This window comes from Amblyraja radiata, chromosome 2 (genome assembly GCF_010909765.2).
Source record: "Amblyraja radiata isolate CabotCenter1 chromosome 2, sAmbRad1.1.pri, whole genome shotgun sequence".
NCBI lineage: Eukaryota > Metazoa > Chordata > Chondrichthyes > Rajiformes > Rajidae > Amblyraja > Amblyraja radiata.
This window is the reverse complement of record NC_045957.1, coordinates 63,533,279-63,548,054: the sequence shown is the minus strand read 5'-3', so window position 1 is coordinate 63,548,054 and position 14,776 is coordinate 63,533,279. Positions and strand designations below refer to the sequence as shown.

At 52.6% G+C, this 14,776-nt stretch overlaps 1 protein-coding gene across 1 annotated transcript in view; it reads left to right on the top strand.

Moving 5' to 3' along the window:
• LOC116990306 (dual 3',5'-cyclic-AMP and -GMP phosphodiesterase 11A-like) overlaps positions 1-14,776 on the top strand; it is a 266,877-nt gene that overhangs the window by 49,274 nt on the left and 202,827 nt on the right. Inside the window, exon 2 of the mRNA XM_033047817.1 lies at positions 1,620-1,778. Coding sequence (XP_032903708.1) covers positions 1,620-1,778 — 159 coding nt within the window. The remainder of the gene's footprint in view (positions 1-1,619; positions 1,779-14,776) is intronic.

The following is a 14,776-nucleotide window of genomic DNA, read 5'->3' as shown; positions in this document are numbered from 1 at the left end:
TTACCCAGTACTGAATGATATACTCCCACCTCACCTATTATCACCTCAAAGTACACAATTTATTTTCTATCCTATGAGTAACATGGTCCAACCAGTGTTATTATATGTAGCACACCAAATAACATGTTATCACTGCAAATGGTACTCTTAATTCATGTTATATCGACAGAATTAGGCCATTCAGCCCATCAAGTCTACTCCACCATAGCTGATCTATCTTACCCTCTCCCTCGTGCTCCTGCCTTCTCCCCATATTCCCTGACACCCATGCTAATCACGAATCTATCAATCTCCACCTTAAAAAATCCATTGACTTGGCTTCTACAGCCTTCCGTGGTGGTGAATTTCACCCATTCACCACCCTTTGACAAAAGAAGTTCCTCCTCATCTTTCTAAAATTATGACCTTTTATTCTGAGGCTTTGGCCTCTGGTCCTAGACTTTCCCACTGGTGGAAACATCCTCTTCACTTCCACTGTATCCAGGCCTTTCACTATTCGGTAAGTTTCAATTATGTCCCCAACTCCCCCTTATCCTTCTAAACTCCATTTTGTATTTTCTAACTATTATCTAAATTGTATTTTATATTGATATATACTAAAGTATACATTACAGTATTATATGTACTGAAGAGAGATAGAAGTATATGAAATATTGAGATGCATGGATAGGGTGGACAAAACCTTTTCCCCAGGATGGAAATATCCAACACCTGAGGGCATGGCTGTAAGGTGAGGGGGGGGGGGGGGGGGGGGGATGTTTGATGGAGATGTGCAGGGCAAGTTTTGTTCACAGACAGTGGTGGGGGCCTGGAACACATTGCCAGGGGGTGGTGGTGGTGGCAGATACGATAATGTTATTTAAGAGACTTTTAGATAGACGCATGGAAATGCAGGGATTAGAGAGATATGGATTATGTACATACAGGCAGATGATATCAGTTTAACATGGTATCATGTTCGGTGCAGACATAAGATATCTGACGGCACTGGGCCTGTACTCGCTGGAGTTTAGAAAGATGAGGTGGGGACCAGAGGCCTTAGGCTCAGAGCAAAAGGATGTAACTTTATTAAGGAGATGAGGAGGAATTTCCTTAGTCAGAGGGTGATGAATTTGGAATTATTTGGCACAGAACACTGTAGGTCAAATCAACTGATATTTTTAAGGTGGAGATTGATTAGTGCTGGTGTGCTGGTCTGGGGTTGTGCGAAGAAGGCAGGAGAATGGGGTTGAGAGGGAAAGGTAGATCAGCCATGATTGTATGGTGGAGTAGATTGATGGGCCGAATGGCCCAATTCTGCTCCTACAACTTATGAACTTATGAACAAACATTGTGGGCCAAAGGGCCCATTCCTCTGCTGTAGTGTTCCATGTTCTATACTTGCAGCTTGTCCTCTGGGTCCATGTTGAATTCCATTCCTCCAATTTTATTAGATTTCTTATCCCATTTTAAAATGTGTAGAAGTTGGATGAAAGATGTCAGAGCATTTGTTTAACAGTTCCTTCAGTCTGGAGTTCTTTATCAATTGCTGGATCGAATAGATTGACTGATGTCACTGTAACTACATTTTCTTACCTATTTCATATAACCAAACAAATAACCTGTTTTATTTTCTGAAGGATCATCGGTTCAATGATGAAATTGACAAGCTGACAGGTTATAAGACAAAGTCCATTCTGTGCATGCCGATTCAGAACTGCGATGGGGAAATTATCGGGGTGGCTCAAGCCATCAACAAGAACCTTGCTGGAGTACCATTCACTGAAGAAGATGAAAAAGTAAGAGATCGTGTTGACATTCCTCATTGATTACCAGTTTCCATAATGTAAATTATTGCAGTTAAATTTGTTCTGTTGGGCATCCAAAATCCTAACATAATTTCACTAGATGTGAATATTCTATATTGTTCTGCTGTAAATATAACGTACTGTGTTTAGCAACATTTATTTTACTACTAGTGTCCTTTGATATGTACAATATTTCTGGCAGCATTTCCAATTACTATGACTCTCCGTGCTATGAATGACCTAACTTATGGAAATCCGACTTCACACAAATTTCCGCTCGCATTTTGGAAGCATTTTTCAAGCAAGTAATAATAAGAATGAAACTCTTATGGTTCATTAATTATTGGATACTATATACATTACATAAGTTTAATTTTTGGTTAGTGTTAGGGTGATTATTCAATGAAATGAAAGATTTAGAGCAAGTGTATGTAGAGCGATGCGATGTGGGTTACAATAGAAACAAACATATCTAATTTACGGTTATTTAAGTTAAACTTTCATTCTGGATTCAATGTGACTGTGATGTAAGGTCTGGAAATTAGGATGATATTCAGATACTTGGCCCTCACATTCCCTTAAAGTTTCTACAGTACTTGCAGTAGATCGAACCACCTCGCCTTCCAATGTGAGTTATGACCCAGGTCCACTAATATTCAGTTGTAGATGCATGGCAACAAAATTAAATGATACCAAAGATAGCAGGTGTTACTGAAAGGCTGTGATTTCACATAAAATGGTAGTTATGTCAGTATCTGATATGATGAGTGGAGGAGAGGTGTGAGAGAGAGAGAGAGACACGTATCTTTCCATTTTTATTGTGCATAGTTCTGAAGTTTCATTTATTGAAGAGGTGTTTCATGAATTTCAGCATTGTTTAAATCAGACACGGTTGCATTTATGATTTATTTGCATTAAAGGAGATCAAATTATTGATTTAGTCTGACCTAGTTGAGCTGATGATCTGAAGACAATGTTTAAGCAAAATGAGCCTAGATTCTACAGTCTGATATTCCCAATGCTCATGATTGGTCATTCCTTCCAACCATTGCATTGAATTCTGAAACCCCTTGGAGTAGATGTTTTATTTTTTTACATGCTGATAACGTTTTGCACATAATTTGGTTTCAAATGCACCCAAATAGAACTAAGCCATTTACATTCAATTTTCTTTTGTCAGTTCATTTATATAAATTCATGTTGTGAATTTAGAGAAGTTTAGGGGGCACACTGGTGGTAGTGTCACAACATTATAGACCAGATGAATGAATACCATCTATCTATATTACTAAAAGTCTGTTCTTGACCGGTTTTGGCGATCTGTGCTGCGATTTCCGAGAGAACGCCGCCACCTACAGCCGTCATTTTTGGCCACCTCGCTCGGAGTCCCCCTCTGCCACATGTGTGCTGAGGATTTTTCCAGTCGATGAAAAATGACAGAGATATTAATGATTTTACAAAATTCCCCATTCTCTCTGCTGCCCCCGCTGGCGGCAGGGGGGATGGACTATAAAACCAGGAAGTGGTGTGCCTCAATTAGTCTGCAAGCTGGAGGAAGGCAGAGGGTCACGTTTGTCTGAGCTGTGAATAACACTGAACACATGTTCACACAACTGTGAGTAAGTACCCTTAATGTGGTTTCAAAATGAAAATATGGTTAAAGTAAAAAAGCACTGCCTGCAAATGGTTGTTTGGGGGGTTTGTGTTGAAATAAAAAGGCACTCTCTCCCCCACCCCCCCCTCTCCTCTCCCCCCCCCCCCCTCTCCTCTTCCCCCCCCCCCCCTCTCCTCTCCCCCCCCCTCCCCTCCCCCCCCCTCTCCTCCCCCACCCCTCTCCTCCCCCACCCCTCTCCTCCCCCCACCCCTCTCCTCCCCCACCCCTCTCCTCCCCCCTCTCCTCTCCTCCCCCCTCTCCTCTCCTCCCCCCTCTCCTCTCCTCCCCCCTCTCCTCTCCTCCCCCCTCTCCTCTCCCCCCTCTTCTCTCCCACCCTCTCCTCTCTCCCCCCTCTCCTCTCCCACCCTCTCCTCTCTCCCCCCTCTCCTCTCTCCCCCTCTCCTCTCCCCCCCTCTCCTCTCCCCCCCCCCCCTCCCCCCCCCCTCTCCTCTCTCCCCCCCTCTCCTCTCTCCCCCCCTCTCCTCTCTCCCCCCCTCTCCTCTCTCCCCCCCTCTCCTACTCTCCCCCCTCTCCTCTCTCCCCCCCCTCTCCTCTCCCCCCCTCTCCTCTCCCCCCCCCTCTCCGCTCCCCCCTCTCCTCTCCCCCCCTCTCCTCCTCGCCCCCTCTCCTCTCTCCCCTCTCCTCTCCTCTCTCCCCCCTCTCCTCTCCCCCCCCCTCGTCCCTCCCCCCCCTCTCCACTCCCCCCCCCCTCTCTCTCTCCCCCCCCTCTCTCTCCCTCCCCCCCCTCTCCTCTCCCCCCCTCTCCTCTCTCCCCCCACTCTCCTCTCCCCCCACTCTCCTCTCCCCCCTCTCTCTCCCCCCCCTCTCCTCCTCCCCCCCTCTCCCCCCCCCCCCCCCCCCCCGCCCCCCCCCCCCCCCCCTCTCTCCCCCCCCCCCCCTCTCTCCTCCCCTCTCCCCTCTCCCCCCTCTCCTCTCTCCCCCTCTCTCTCTCCCCCCTCTCCTCTCTCCCCCTCTCCTCTCTTCCCCCCTCTCCTCTCTCCCCCCCTCTCCTCTCTCCCCCCGCCCTCTCCTCTCTTCCCCCCCTCTCCTTCTCCCCCCCTCTCCCTCTCCCCCCCCCCTCTCCTCTCTCCCACCCCTCTTCCTCTCTCCCCCCCTCTCCTCTCTCCCCCCCCTCTCCCTCTCTCCCCCCCCTCTCCTCTCTCCCCGCCCCTCTCCTCTCTCCCCCCCTCTCCCTCTCTCCCGCCCCTCCGTCCTCCTCTCCCCCCTCATCCCTCTCTCCCCCCCCCTCCTGTCTCCTCTCTCCCCCCCTCTCCTCTCTCCCCCCCCTCATCCTCTCTCCCGCCCCCCCCTCTCTCTCCCCCCGCTCCGTCTCTCCCCCTCCTCTCTCTCTCCCCCCCCTCCTCTCCTCTCCGCCCCCTCAGTCCTCTCTCCCCCCCTCTCTCTCTCCTCCGCCCCCTCTCCTCTCTCCCCCCCTCTCTCCTCTCTCGCCCCCCCTCAGTCCTCTCCCCCCCCCTCCTCTTCCCCCCCTCTCCTCTCCCCCCCTCTCCTCTCCCCGCCCCCCGGTCTAACCCCCCTCCGCCCCCCCCCCCCCCCCCGTCCGCTCTCCCCCTCTCATCCCCTCCGCGGCACCCCCTCTCCACTCTCCCCCCCTCTCCTCTCCCCCCTCTCCTCTCCCCCCCTCTCCTCTCCTCCCCCCCCCTCGCTCCTCTCCCCCCCTCTCCTCTCCCCCCTCTCCTCCTCTCCCCCTCTCCCCCCCTCTCCTCGTCTCCCCCCCTCTCTCTCCTCCTCGTCCCCCCCTCCTCTCTCCTCTCCCCCCCCTCCCTCTCGTCTCTCTCCCCCCCCTCCTCTCTCCTCTCCCCCTCCTTCCTCGGGTCTCCTCCGTTCTCCCCCCCTCCTCTCTCCTCTCCGCCCCCCCTCTCTCCCTCTCCTCTACCCCTCCTCTCTCTCACTCTCCCCCTCCTCTGCTCTCCCCCTCTTCTCCCCCTCCCGCCGTCCTCTCCTCTCTCCTCCCCCCCTTCCTCTCTCCTCTCCCCCCCCACTCCTCTCTCCTCTCCCCCCCCCTCCTCTCTCCTTCTCCCGCCCCCTCCTCTCCCTGGCTCCCCCCCTCCTCTCTCCTTCCCCCCTCCTCTCTCCTCCCCCCCCCTCTCCCCCTCTCCTCTCTCTCCTCTCCCCCCCCTCTCCCACCGTCTCCTCTCCCCTCCCTTTCCTCTCTCTCTCCTCTCCCCCCCTCCTCGCTCTCTCCTCTCCCCCCCCTCCTCTCTCCTCTCCCCCCCCTCCTCTCTCCTCTCCCCCCCTCCTCTCCTCTCTCCTCTCCCCCCTCCTCCTTCTCCCCCCCCTCGTCCTCTCCCCTCTCCGGTCGGGTCCTCTCCCCCGTCGTCCTCTTCCCACCCTCACTCCCCCCCCCCCTCTCCTCCCCCCCTCTCCTCCGCCGTCCCCCTCCATCCTCCCCCCCCTCTCCTCCCCCGCCCCTCTCTCCTCCACACCGCCGCCTCTCCCTCTCCCCCCCCTCTCTCCGTCCCCCCCCTCCTCCTCCCCCCCTAGTCCTCCCCCCCCTCTCCTCCCCCGCCGCCGGTCTCCTATCCCCCCGCCCTCTCCTCCTCCCTCTTCCTCTCTCCCCCCGCATCTCTCGCCTCTCGCCTGCTCCCCCCTCTCCTCTGCCTCCGCCCCTCTCCCTCTCCGCCCCCTCGCCTCTCCCCCCCCTCTCCCTCTCCCCCCCTCTCCTCTCCCCCCCTCTCCTCTGCTCCCCCCCTCTCCTCTCCCCCCCTCTCTCTCCCCCCCTCTCCTCTCCCCACCCTCCTCCTCCCCCCTCTCCTCTCCCCCCCTCTCCTCTCCCCCCCTCCTCTCCTCTCCCCCCCTCTCCTCTCCCCCCCTCGTCCTCTCTCCCCCCCATCCTCCTCCCCCCCCTCTCCTCCCCCCCCCCCTCCCCCCCTCTCCTCCCCCCGCTCTCCTCCCCCCCCTCCCCTCCCCCCCTCTCCTCCCCCCCCCCTCTCCTCCCCCCCTCTCCTCCCCCCCCTCTCCGCCCCCCCTCGTCTCTCCCCCCCTCTCCTCCCGCCCCTCTTCACTCTACGCCCCCCCTCTCCCTCCTCGCCGCGCCGTCCCATCCTCCCCCCCCTCTCCTCTCCCCCCTCTCCCTCCCCCCCCTCCTCTCCCCCTCCCCTCCTCTCCTCTCCCCCTCCTCTTCTCTCCCCCGCTCCCTCCACCTCCCCCCCTCTCTCTCCTCTCCCCCCCTCTCCTCGCTCCCCCCTCTCTCCTCTCCGCCCCCCCTCTCCTCTCCCCCCCTCGATCCTCTCCCCCCCCTCTCCTCTCCCCCCCTCCCCTCTCAGCCCCTCTCCCCACCCCCTCTTCCTCTCCCCCCCTCTCCGTCTCCCCCCCCCCCTCTCCTCCTCCCTCCTCTCTCTCACTCTCCCCCCCTCCCTCATCTCCTCTTCCCCCCTCCTCTTCTCCTCTCCCCCCCCTCCTCTTCTCCTCTTCCCCCCCCTCCTCTCTCCTCTGTTCCCCCCCTCCTCTCTCCTCTCCGCCCCTCCTCCTCCTCCTCTCCTGCCCCCCCTCCTCTCTCCTCTCCCCCCCCTCCTCTCTCCTCTCCCCCCCCTCCTCCTCTCCTCCTCCCCCCGCCTCCTCTCGTCCTCTCCCCCCCCCCTCCTCTCTCCTCCCCCCCCTCCTCTCTCCTCCCCCTCCTCTCTCTCCTCCCCCTCCTCTCTCCTCCCCTCCTCTCTCCTCCCCCCCTCCTCCTCTCCCCCCTCTCCTCTCCCCCCCTCTCCTCTCCCCCCTCTCCTCCCCCCCTCTCCCTCCTCCCCCCCTCTCCTCTCGCCCCCCTCTCCTCTCGCCCCCTCTCCTCTCCCCCCTCTCCTCTCCCTCCCCCTCTCCTCCCCCCCCTCTCCTCTCCCCCCCCCTCTCCCTCTCCCCCCCCTCTCGCTCCCCCCCTTCTGCTCTCCCCCCTCTCCTCCTCCCACCCTCTCCTCTCCCCCCTCTCCTCCCCCCCCCTCCTCTCCTCTCCCCTCCCCGTCTCCTCTCCCCCCCCTCTCCTCTCCCCCCCTCTCCTCTTCCCCCCCCTCCTCCTCTCCCCAGTCTCCTCCCCCTCCCGCTACTCTCCCTCTTCACCTCCGTCCTCTCCCCCCACTCCGCTCTCCGCGCCCTCCCCTACGCTCTCCTCGCCCCCCCCTCCTCGCTCCTCTCCCCCCTCCTCTCTCCTCTCCCCCCCCTCCTCTCTCCGCTCCCCCCCCTCCTCTCATCCTCTCCTCCTCCCCCCCCTCTCCCCCCCTCCTCTCTTCCTCTCCTCCTCCCCCCCCCCTCTCCCCCCCCCCCTCTCCCCCCCCCCTCTCCCCCCCCCCTCTTCCCCCCCCCCCCCGTCTCCTCTCCCCCCCCCCCCCCCAACGTTGTTCAATATATACATCAATGATCAACCCAAAAAACAGGTAGTTTCTGTATGCTGATGACTTATGCATCGCAACGCAATCCTCGGACTTCAGCCAGATCGAGACCGTACTAGAGGCTGCTCTGCAGAATATGACAACATACTACCAACAAACCCCAAACATAACAAAAACGCATAGCGCAGCTTTCCACCTCTGGAACCAAGATGCGAAACGTCAACTGCAGGTGCGATGGAATAATGTCCTGTTGGAACACTGCAAAGCCCCAAAGTACCTCGGTGTGGTCCTCGATCGTACGTTATCATATCGCCAACATGTTGATAAAACCAAGGCAAAGGTCAATACCCGGAACAATGTCATCGAAAAATTGTCAAACAGCTCATTTGGAAGTGACCCAACAACAATCCGCACTGCAGTCCTGACGCTCTGTTTCTCAGTGGCAGAATATGCAAGCCCCGTCTGGAGCCGCTCTAAACATGCACGCAAGGTGGACTCAGCATTGAACATTGCCTGCAGGAAAACCACAGGATGCCAGAAGCTGACAAAGATTGAACATCTGTATGAGCTGGCAGAACCATCTCGAAGACGTGATCGGGCGGCTGCAGTAGAACGCTTCAATGCGGACACAGACCCCCGCCACCCCTTGCACAATCACCAACATGCCAAGAAATGCCTGAAGAGCCGGAACAGCTTCATGGAACTAGAGCCAACCGTACCAGGCACCAAAATCAAACAACAGATGGCACCGGGACACCACCTGCCTTATACTACCTGGAAAGCCCTAAACCACCTCCGCACTGGAGTGGGTCATTGCGGACTCAACCTGAAGAAGTGTGGCCTCTCGAAATCTGACAAGTGCAACTGTGGAGAGGTACAGAGAATGGGCCACCTACTGACTTGCGGTGGAGAGCCATGCACTGATGATTTGTTGATTTTTGCTCTGCATTCAACACCATTGTGCCAGAGCTACTACACTCCAAACTTTCCGAGTTGACTGTGTCTGAACCCCTTTGTCAGTGCATCACTGACAGACAAAAAGCAGCATGTAAGGCTGTGAAAGCACATCTCGGACCCGCAAACACTCAGCATAGGTGCACCGCAAGGCTGCGTACTCTCTCCTCTCCTCTACTCTCTCTACATCAACGACTGCACCTCCACAGACACCTCTGTCAAGCTTCTCAAGTTTGTGGACGACACAACCCTGATTGGACTGATCCAGGATGGGGATGAATCTGCCTACAGACAGGAAGTGTCACAGCTGGCGTCCTGGTGCCGTAGCAACAACCTAAAGCTCAATGCTCTTAAGACAGTGGAATTGATGTAGACTTTAGGAGAGCTCCCCCTCCCCTCACCCCACTCACCATCAACAACACCACAGTCACATCTGTGGAGTCTTTTAAGTTCCTGGGAACCATCATCTCCAAGGACCTTAAGTGGGAGGCCACCATCGACTCCACAGTCAAAATGGCACAACAGAGGATGTACTTCCTGCGGCAGCTGAGGAAGCACAATCTGCCACAGGCAATGATGGTCCAATTCTACATGGCCATCGTAGAGTCTGTTCTCACCTTCTCCATCATGGTCTGGTTTGGCTCAGCCACCAAGCACGACACCTGGAGGCTGCAGCGAATCGTCCGATCAGCAGAGAAGATTATTGGCTGCAACCTTCCCTCCATTGATGAACTGTACACTGCAAGGGCCAGGAAGTGAGCGGGCAAGATCATCTCTGACCCCTCTCACCCTGGCCACAAACTCTTTGAATCACTTCCCTCTGGAAGGCGATTCCGGACTGTCAAAGCTGCCACAGCCAGACATAAAAACAGTTTTTTTTTTTATCCACGAGTAGTTGCTCTACTCAACAGCCAAAAATCTGTAGCCTCCCTTTGATCTGGTATTTTGTTGGTTCACATGCTTGATCAATGGTGTTTTATCATTAATGTTTTATTATTATTAATGTTTAGTGTTTTCTGAGTCATTCGTAACTGTCACTGTATGTCATGTTGTTACTTGTGGGCGGAGCACCAAGGCAAATTCCTTGTATGTGGATACTTGGCCAATAAACATACTTGCTTACTTACTGCGGACGATCTCCGCAGAGGCACAGATGTGGCACTGGCTGTGGCAAAGCAATGGCAGAACATCGTCTGACACACGAGTGAACGAAATTGCCTTAAGGGCCTGTCCCACGAGCATGCGACCTGCATGCGACAAGCGCGACCTAAAGGGCCTGTCCCACGAGCATGCGACAAGCGCGACCAAACCAGAAGCGGGGGTCGCTCGGAGGTCGAGTGAGTGACATGAAGTTCGAGCGAAGTCCGCGGGAAGTTCGCGCGTGATGTACGGCGTCGAGGAGGCTGCGGGCCGGCAAGCCGCTGCCACGCGGAAATTTTGAACACGGTCAGTCTTTCGGAGCCCCGCGCGATGTCGGGACCAGCTCTGCACAACTCCATATGGCTCCGGCGATCGAAGTGGGACCGGCCCCACGAGGCCATACGGCTCAAGTGACCACATTAGGTTGCGCTTGCCGTATGGAGTCGCATGCTCGTGGGACAGGCCCTTTAGGTCGCGCTTGCCGCATGCAGGCCGCATGCTCGTGGGACAGGCCCTTTAGCCTATGAAATATGCATATCAAATGCCTACTTTATCCACCTGTGCCACCGCTTTCCAGGAGTTATGGACTTTTGTTCTATGTCCCTCTGTACAGCCACAAGAGCAGCCCATACATAAACACTTCCCCGCTTCAAACTATACAGACAGCAGCGCTGTGATACAGCTCGTGCTGCGTGGGTCCAGCACCTGGTACAGATCCCAAGTCTTGGATTTGATGAGCAATTCAGCAAAGTCGGAATCAATTCCTGCTCATAAGGACCCCCAATGCCCACTGCGACAGGGTGGGAACCGCTGCTCCTACAGCTAGACTGGCCCCTCCTGTGGTGAAGAAGTGGTCTCACTGAAGATGACTAAATTGAGGACTCTCAGTAGGTCAATGATTCAATTGTACTTTATTGTCACATGTACCCAGTGAAATGTCTTGTTTTGCATACAACCCGATAAAATCACCGTGTAGCAGACCACACCTGGGCAGCGCACAAGTGTCTCCATGTTTGGCGCTGACAAAGTTACGAAGGTTAACAGTGTAGTGGCCATTTGGCTTGTTTTGCATGTGTCTTTAAATTTTAGACTGCCCTTTATATTGTGGGTGGGATTTATGGTGTATTTTTGGGCGTGTTTGGAGCTAAATCTCTTGCACAGAAGCTTAGTTGTTAGTTTAGTTTGGAACCAGCATGGAGCAGGTTTACCCTTTGAACATGCAAAGTGTAATGGAGACACGAGGAGTTTTCTAATGTTTAAAGCGATAAGCTGGAGTTCGATGAAGATTATAGCAATGAGTCGGAAGAAGTTTGGATGTACCTTATTGTTTTTCATCAACAATAAAGAATGTATTAATCAAAAGGCTGTGTTTTTGAAGACTTATCTGTGAAGAAGCTCTGAAGGTCTCTGACGGTGAGCTCGCATGCGTATGAAGACATTCCCCTTAACCATGCAGTCCATTTAGCAGCTAGAGGGAGTAATCTCTTGAATGATATAAAAATCTGCCGCTAGATCAAGTCAAAGGAGACCTCCAGCGAAGGGGTGAATACCAGTGCCAGAGAGTGGGACAGAAGAAGATTTGGCTAAGAGCTCGGAGAGGTTTTGGGCAGAATTCCGGTTCCAGCCGAGGAACTGAAGAAAATGGATCTCGGCCAGAGAAGGCCTTGAGATCTATCGACAGCATCGAGACTTATCTAAAGACACACCACAGAAATTGTGAGTAGAAATAGACTATTATTCTTTGAATTTTGAGGTTGCAAGCTTTAAATATAAACGGCTTTTGTAGAAGAGCCTGAAAGTGTTTTTCCAGTCTGTCTGGAGAAAGGAGACCGACCTTGGAGATTGTTTTGAACTTTTGATAACACTCATTCCTTTCGAATTATCGTCATCTTTAAGCCCATGGATGTTTGAGAGAAGCTTTCTATAATTCCAGTTTGTTATGGTTTTGATGAGAATGTTGACAAAACAAAATTAGAACTACCCGCAGAGGATTCTGTTCGTTTAATTTTAAGGCTTGGCGACCTGCCAACACCTCTTTAAAACCATGGAACTAGAAGATGAAGAAAGTTCCACACCTGAGGGTGCACGAGGTGGCAATGTAAGACCAAGTAGACAACTTAAACTCACTGAGAAAGGCGGAGTTCTATCTCTGAAAGGAGCTGAGAAGGCGAGAAATGAGTTGTGGAAGAGGATAAGGAGGCTGTTTGATAGTGTGAAGGAATTAATGGAATCAGATGGCAACCTGGATAAGGTGGAAGGTAAATTTAGCCTGATATGCAGCCTTAATAATGAACTCGAAGAGATGCAGGATAAACTGTTGGAATCGGAGCCATCTCAAGAGAAGACACAATAAGTGGAATTCGGAAAAAAATGAGTTTTATGATGATTCCATGGAAGGTGCCAGAACATGGATAGCTGAAGTTGAAAAGAGGGTGTGTGTCAGAGAAAGAGATGCGAGGCAACTAGGTGCTGGAAAAGATGAAGATGAGATTGCACCTGGGGATAGTGTCTCAAATGTATCTTCACAAAGATCAGGTCACAGATCTGGGTTTGCAGCCAGTTCGGTATCAAGGGCTTCTGCTCAATTGGGAGTTGAAGCTGACCTAGCCGCTCTCTCAATAAAAGCGGATGCCTTGAGGATGAACCATGAGATGGAGCGAGAAGAAGAAGAGCTGAGGCGACGAAAGGAACAACTGAAACTAGACACAAAAATGGCGGTGGCCAAGACGAAGAAGGAGCTACTGGAAAGTGAGGGTTCAAGATGCAGCTCTAGATCATCGAAGATGATGAGCTCTGGACCAAGAAGAAAAACTGCTCCAAGAGAGTTATCAGTTGGATCAATTCCACAATTGAGGTCCATCGGATTTCTTGGCTTTGACAACCAATTGGAACGGAATATGATGGGTAAAACTTTATCTCGGCAAATGGGTGCTAGACCGAAGCAAGGTATTTATGGGGAGACCGGGATTCAATTCCCCGACGGGGAGCCAAGCCAAGGCTATCGGGATGGGTCATTGGCACTGTTGAATAGGCAAACTGAATTCAACCAGATCATAGCTCGATAAAATACCTCTTACTCTACCACCAGCAGAAATTCCCCTATATGATGGAGATCCTTTGCGGTATGAAGCTTTCGTAAGGGCATTAGAAGAATTATTAGAAACTAAAGTTACGGAGGAAAAGGAGCGCTTCTGATGAAGTACACAAGTGGAAGTGTTCAGGTACTTGTAGAAAGTTGTCAAAATGAGCCAGGCAGCCATGGCTATAAAAAGGTTACTTAAAGAACATTTTGGGGATGAACAGAGGATTGCTAACGCATACACGGAGGCCCATGCTTGAAAAGAAATCGAGCCGGAAGATGAGGAAGCATTGAGTGATTATGCAATATTTCTGAGAGGTTGTTGTAGCTCGATGAAAAATCTCGGCCACATGGAGGAGATGAATCTTCCAAGTGCTACTAGAATCATCATTAGCAATTTGCCCAGACGAATGAGAGAAAGGTAGCGATATGATGCAGGTGTAATAATGGATGAAAGGAAGCAAGTAGCCAGGCCATCAGACCTGATGGAATTCTTAGAAAGGGAAGTACGGTACATGTTAGAGCCACACTACGAGTCTATTCTCCATAGCACCCATATGGAGAAGACGGGTGGAGCCAAAGAAGATGTACCAACTATTAAGAAGAATGGATTTTGTCCATTATGTGATGAAGTGTGCCACACCATAAGATGGTGTCGAAGATTCAAGAAGAAAGAATATGAAGATAAAATGGACTTCTTAAAAAGGAATGGAACCTACTATGGATGTTTGAAAAAGGGGCACATTATGAAAAACTGTAAAAGTCCACTAATTTGTGATAAGTGTAAGCAGAATTATCCTGATGTGCTTCACCCTGTAAAGAATAAGCCGGACCATACAGAGCAGAATGAGGAGCCAGCTGTTGGAGAAGCTGTCACCTCGCCTCAAGTAACTGCTCATATTGGGGCCGGGGTAGAAGCATGCATCTTCTCTATCTTACCGGTTCAAATGAGGAATAGAGCCATGAATGTAGTGTTGCAAACATATGCATTTTTGGACCATGGAAGTTCAGCTACTTTTTGTACAGAGAATATGATGAGAAGGCTGGACATTACAGGAGAGAAGGTTAAAATTCAAATGCGTACCATGAGTAAAGAGATAGAGTGTCCTAGTCATTATATTACAAGTATGGGGATATCCAGCTTGGATGAAGATAATTTTATACCAGTATCTGAGGTGTTTACACATGGAACCATACCTGTTGGTCATCAAAGTATGCCCAGATGTGAAGACTTAAAGCAATGGCCTTACCTGAAGGATGTCAAAATATCTAAAATAAATTCTGATATTGACCTGGTTATTGGAACAGTTACAAACAGTCCTATCTACTGAATGTGGCAGCAGCTCTCTCCCCCCCCACCCCCCCCCCCCCCCCCCCCCCCCGGTTGTCTGGGGACCTCCCTACCCTCACTGTTCTCGGCACCCGATTCTGACGGCCTTTCTCCAAAAACCAAGAAACTCACGAAAACAACGCAGCTGATGACCGCTGGCAATGGGCCTGGCGAAGAAAGTACTTTGGCAGAACATGCAAAGATTCTTGGAGTACAGGTATCTCTGCAGGGTCCTGATGTGGAGAGCCACCACCTGAGTGTGGATACACACCACTGACTAACCGCCCTCTCCAATTATGAGATACAAGACCCCAGCCCAGATCCAGTGCAATAACCTCCTCTGCATCCTGGCAACAAAGACAGAGGGAAGGCAAAGACAGGAAGACCTCTATGCAGATGGTATATAGCTGGCTGGATATGGGGCATCCCTGACTCACTCATCTCCCAAATCAAAGGGGTGCCCTGAAAGACCTACTCACTTCCATCAGGCATTCTGCATGTACA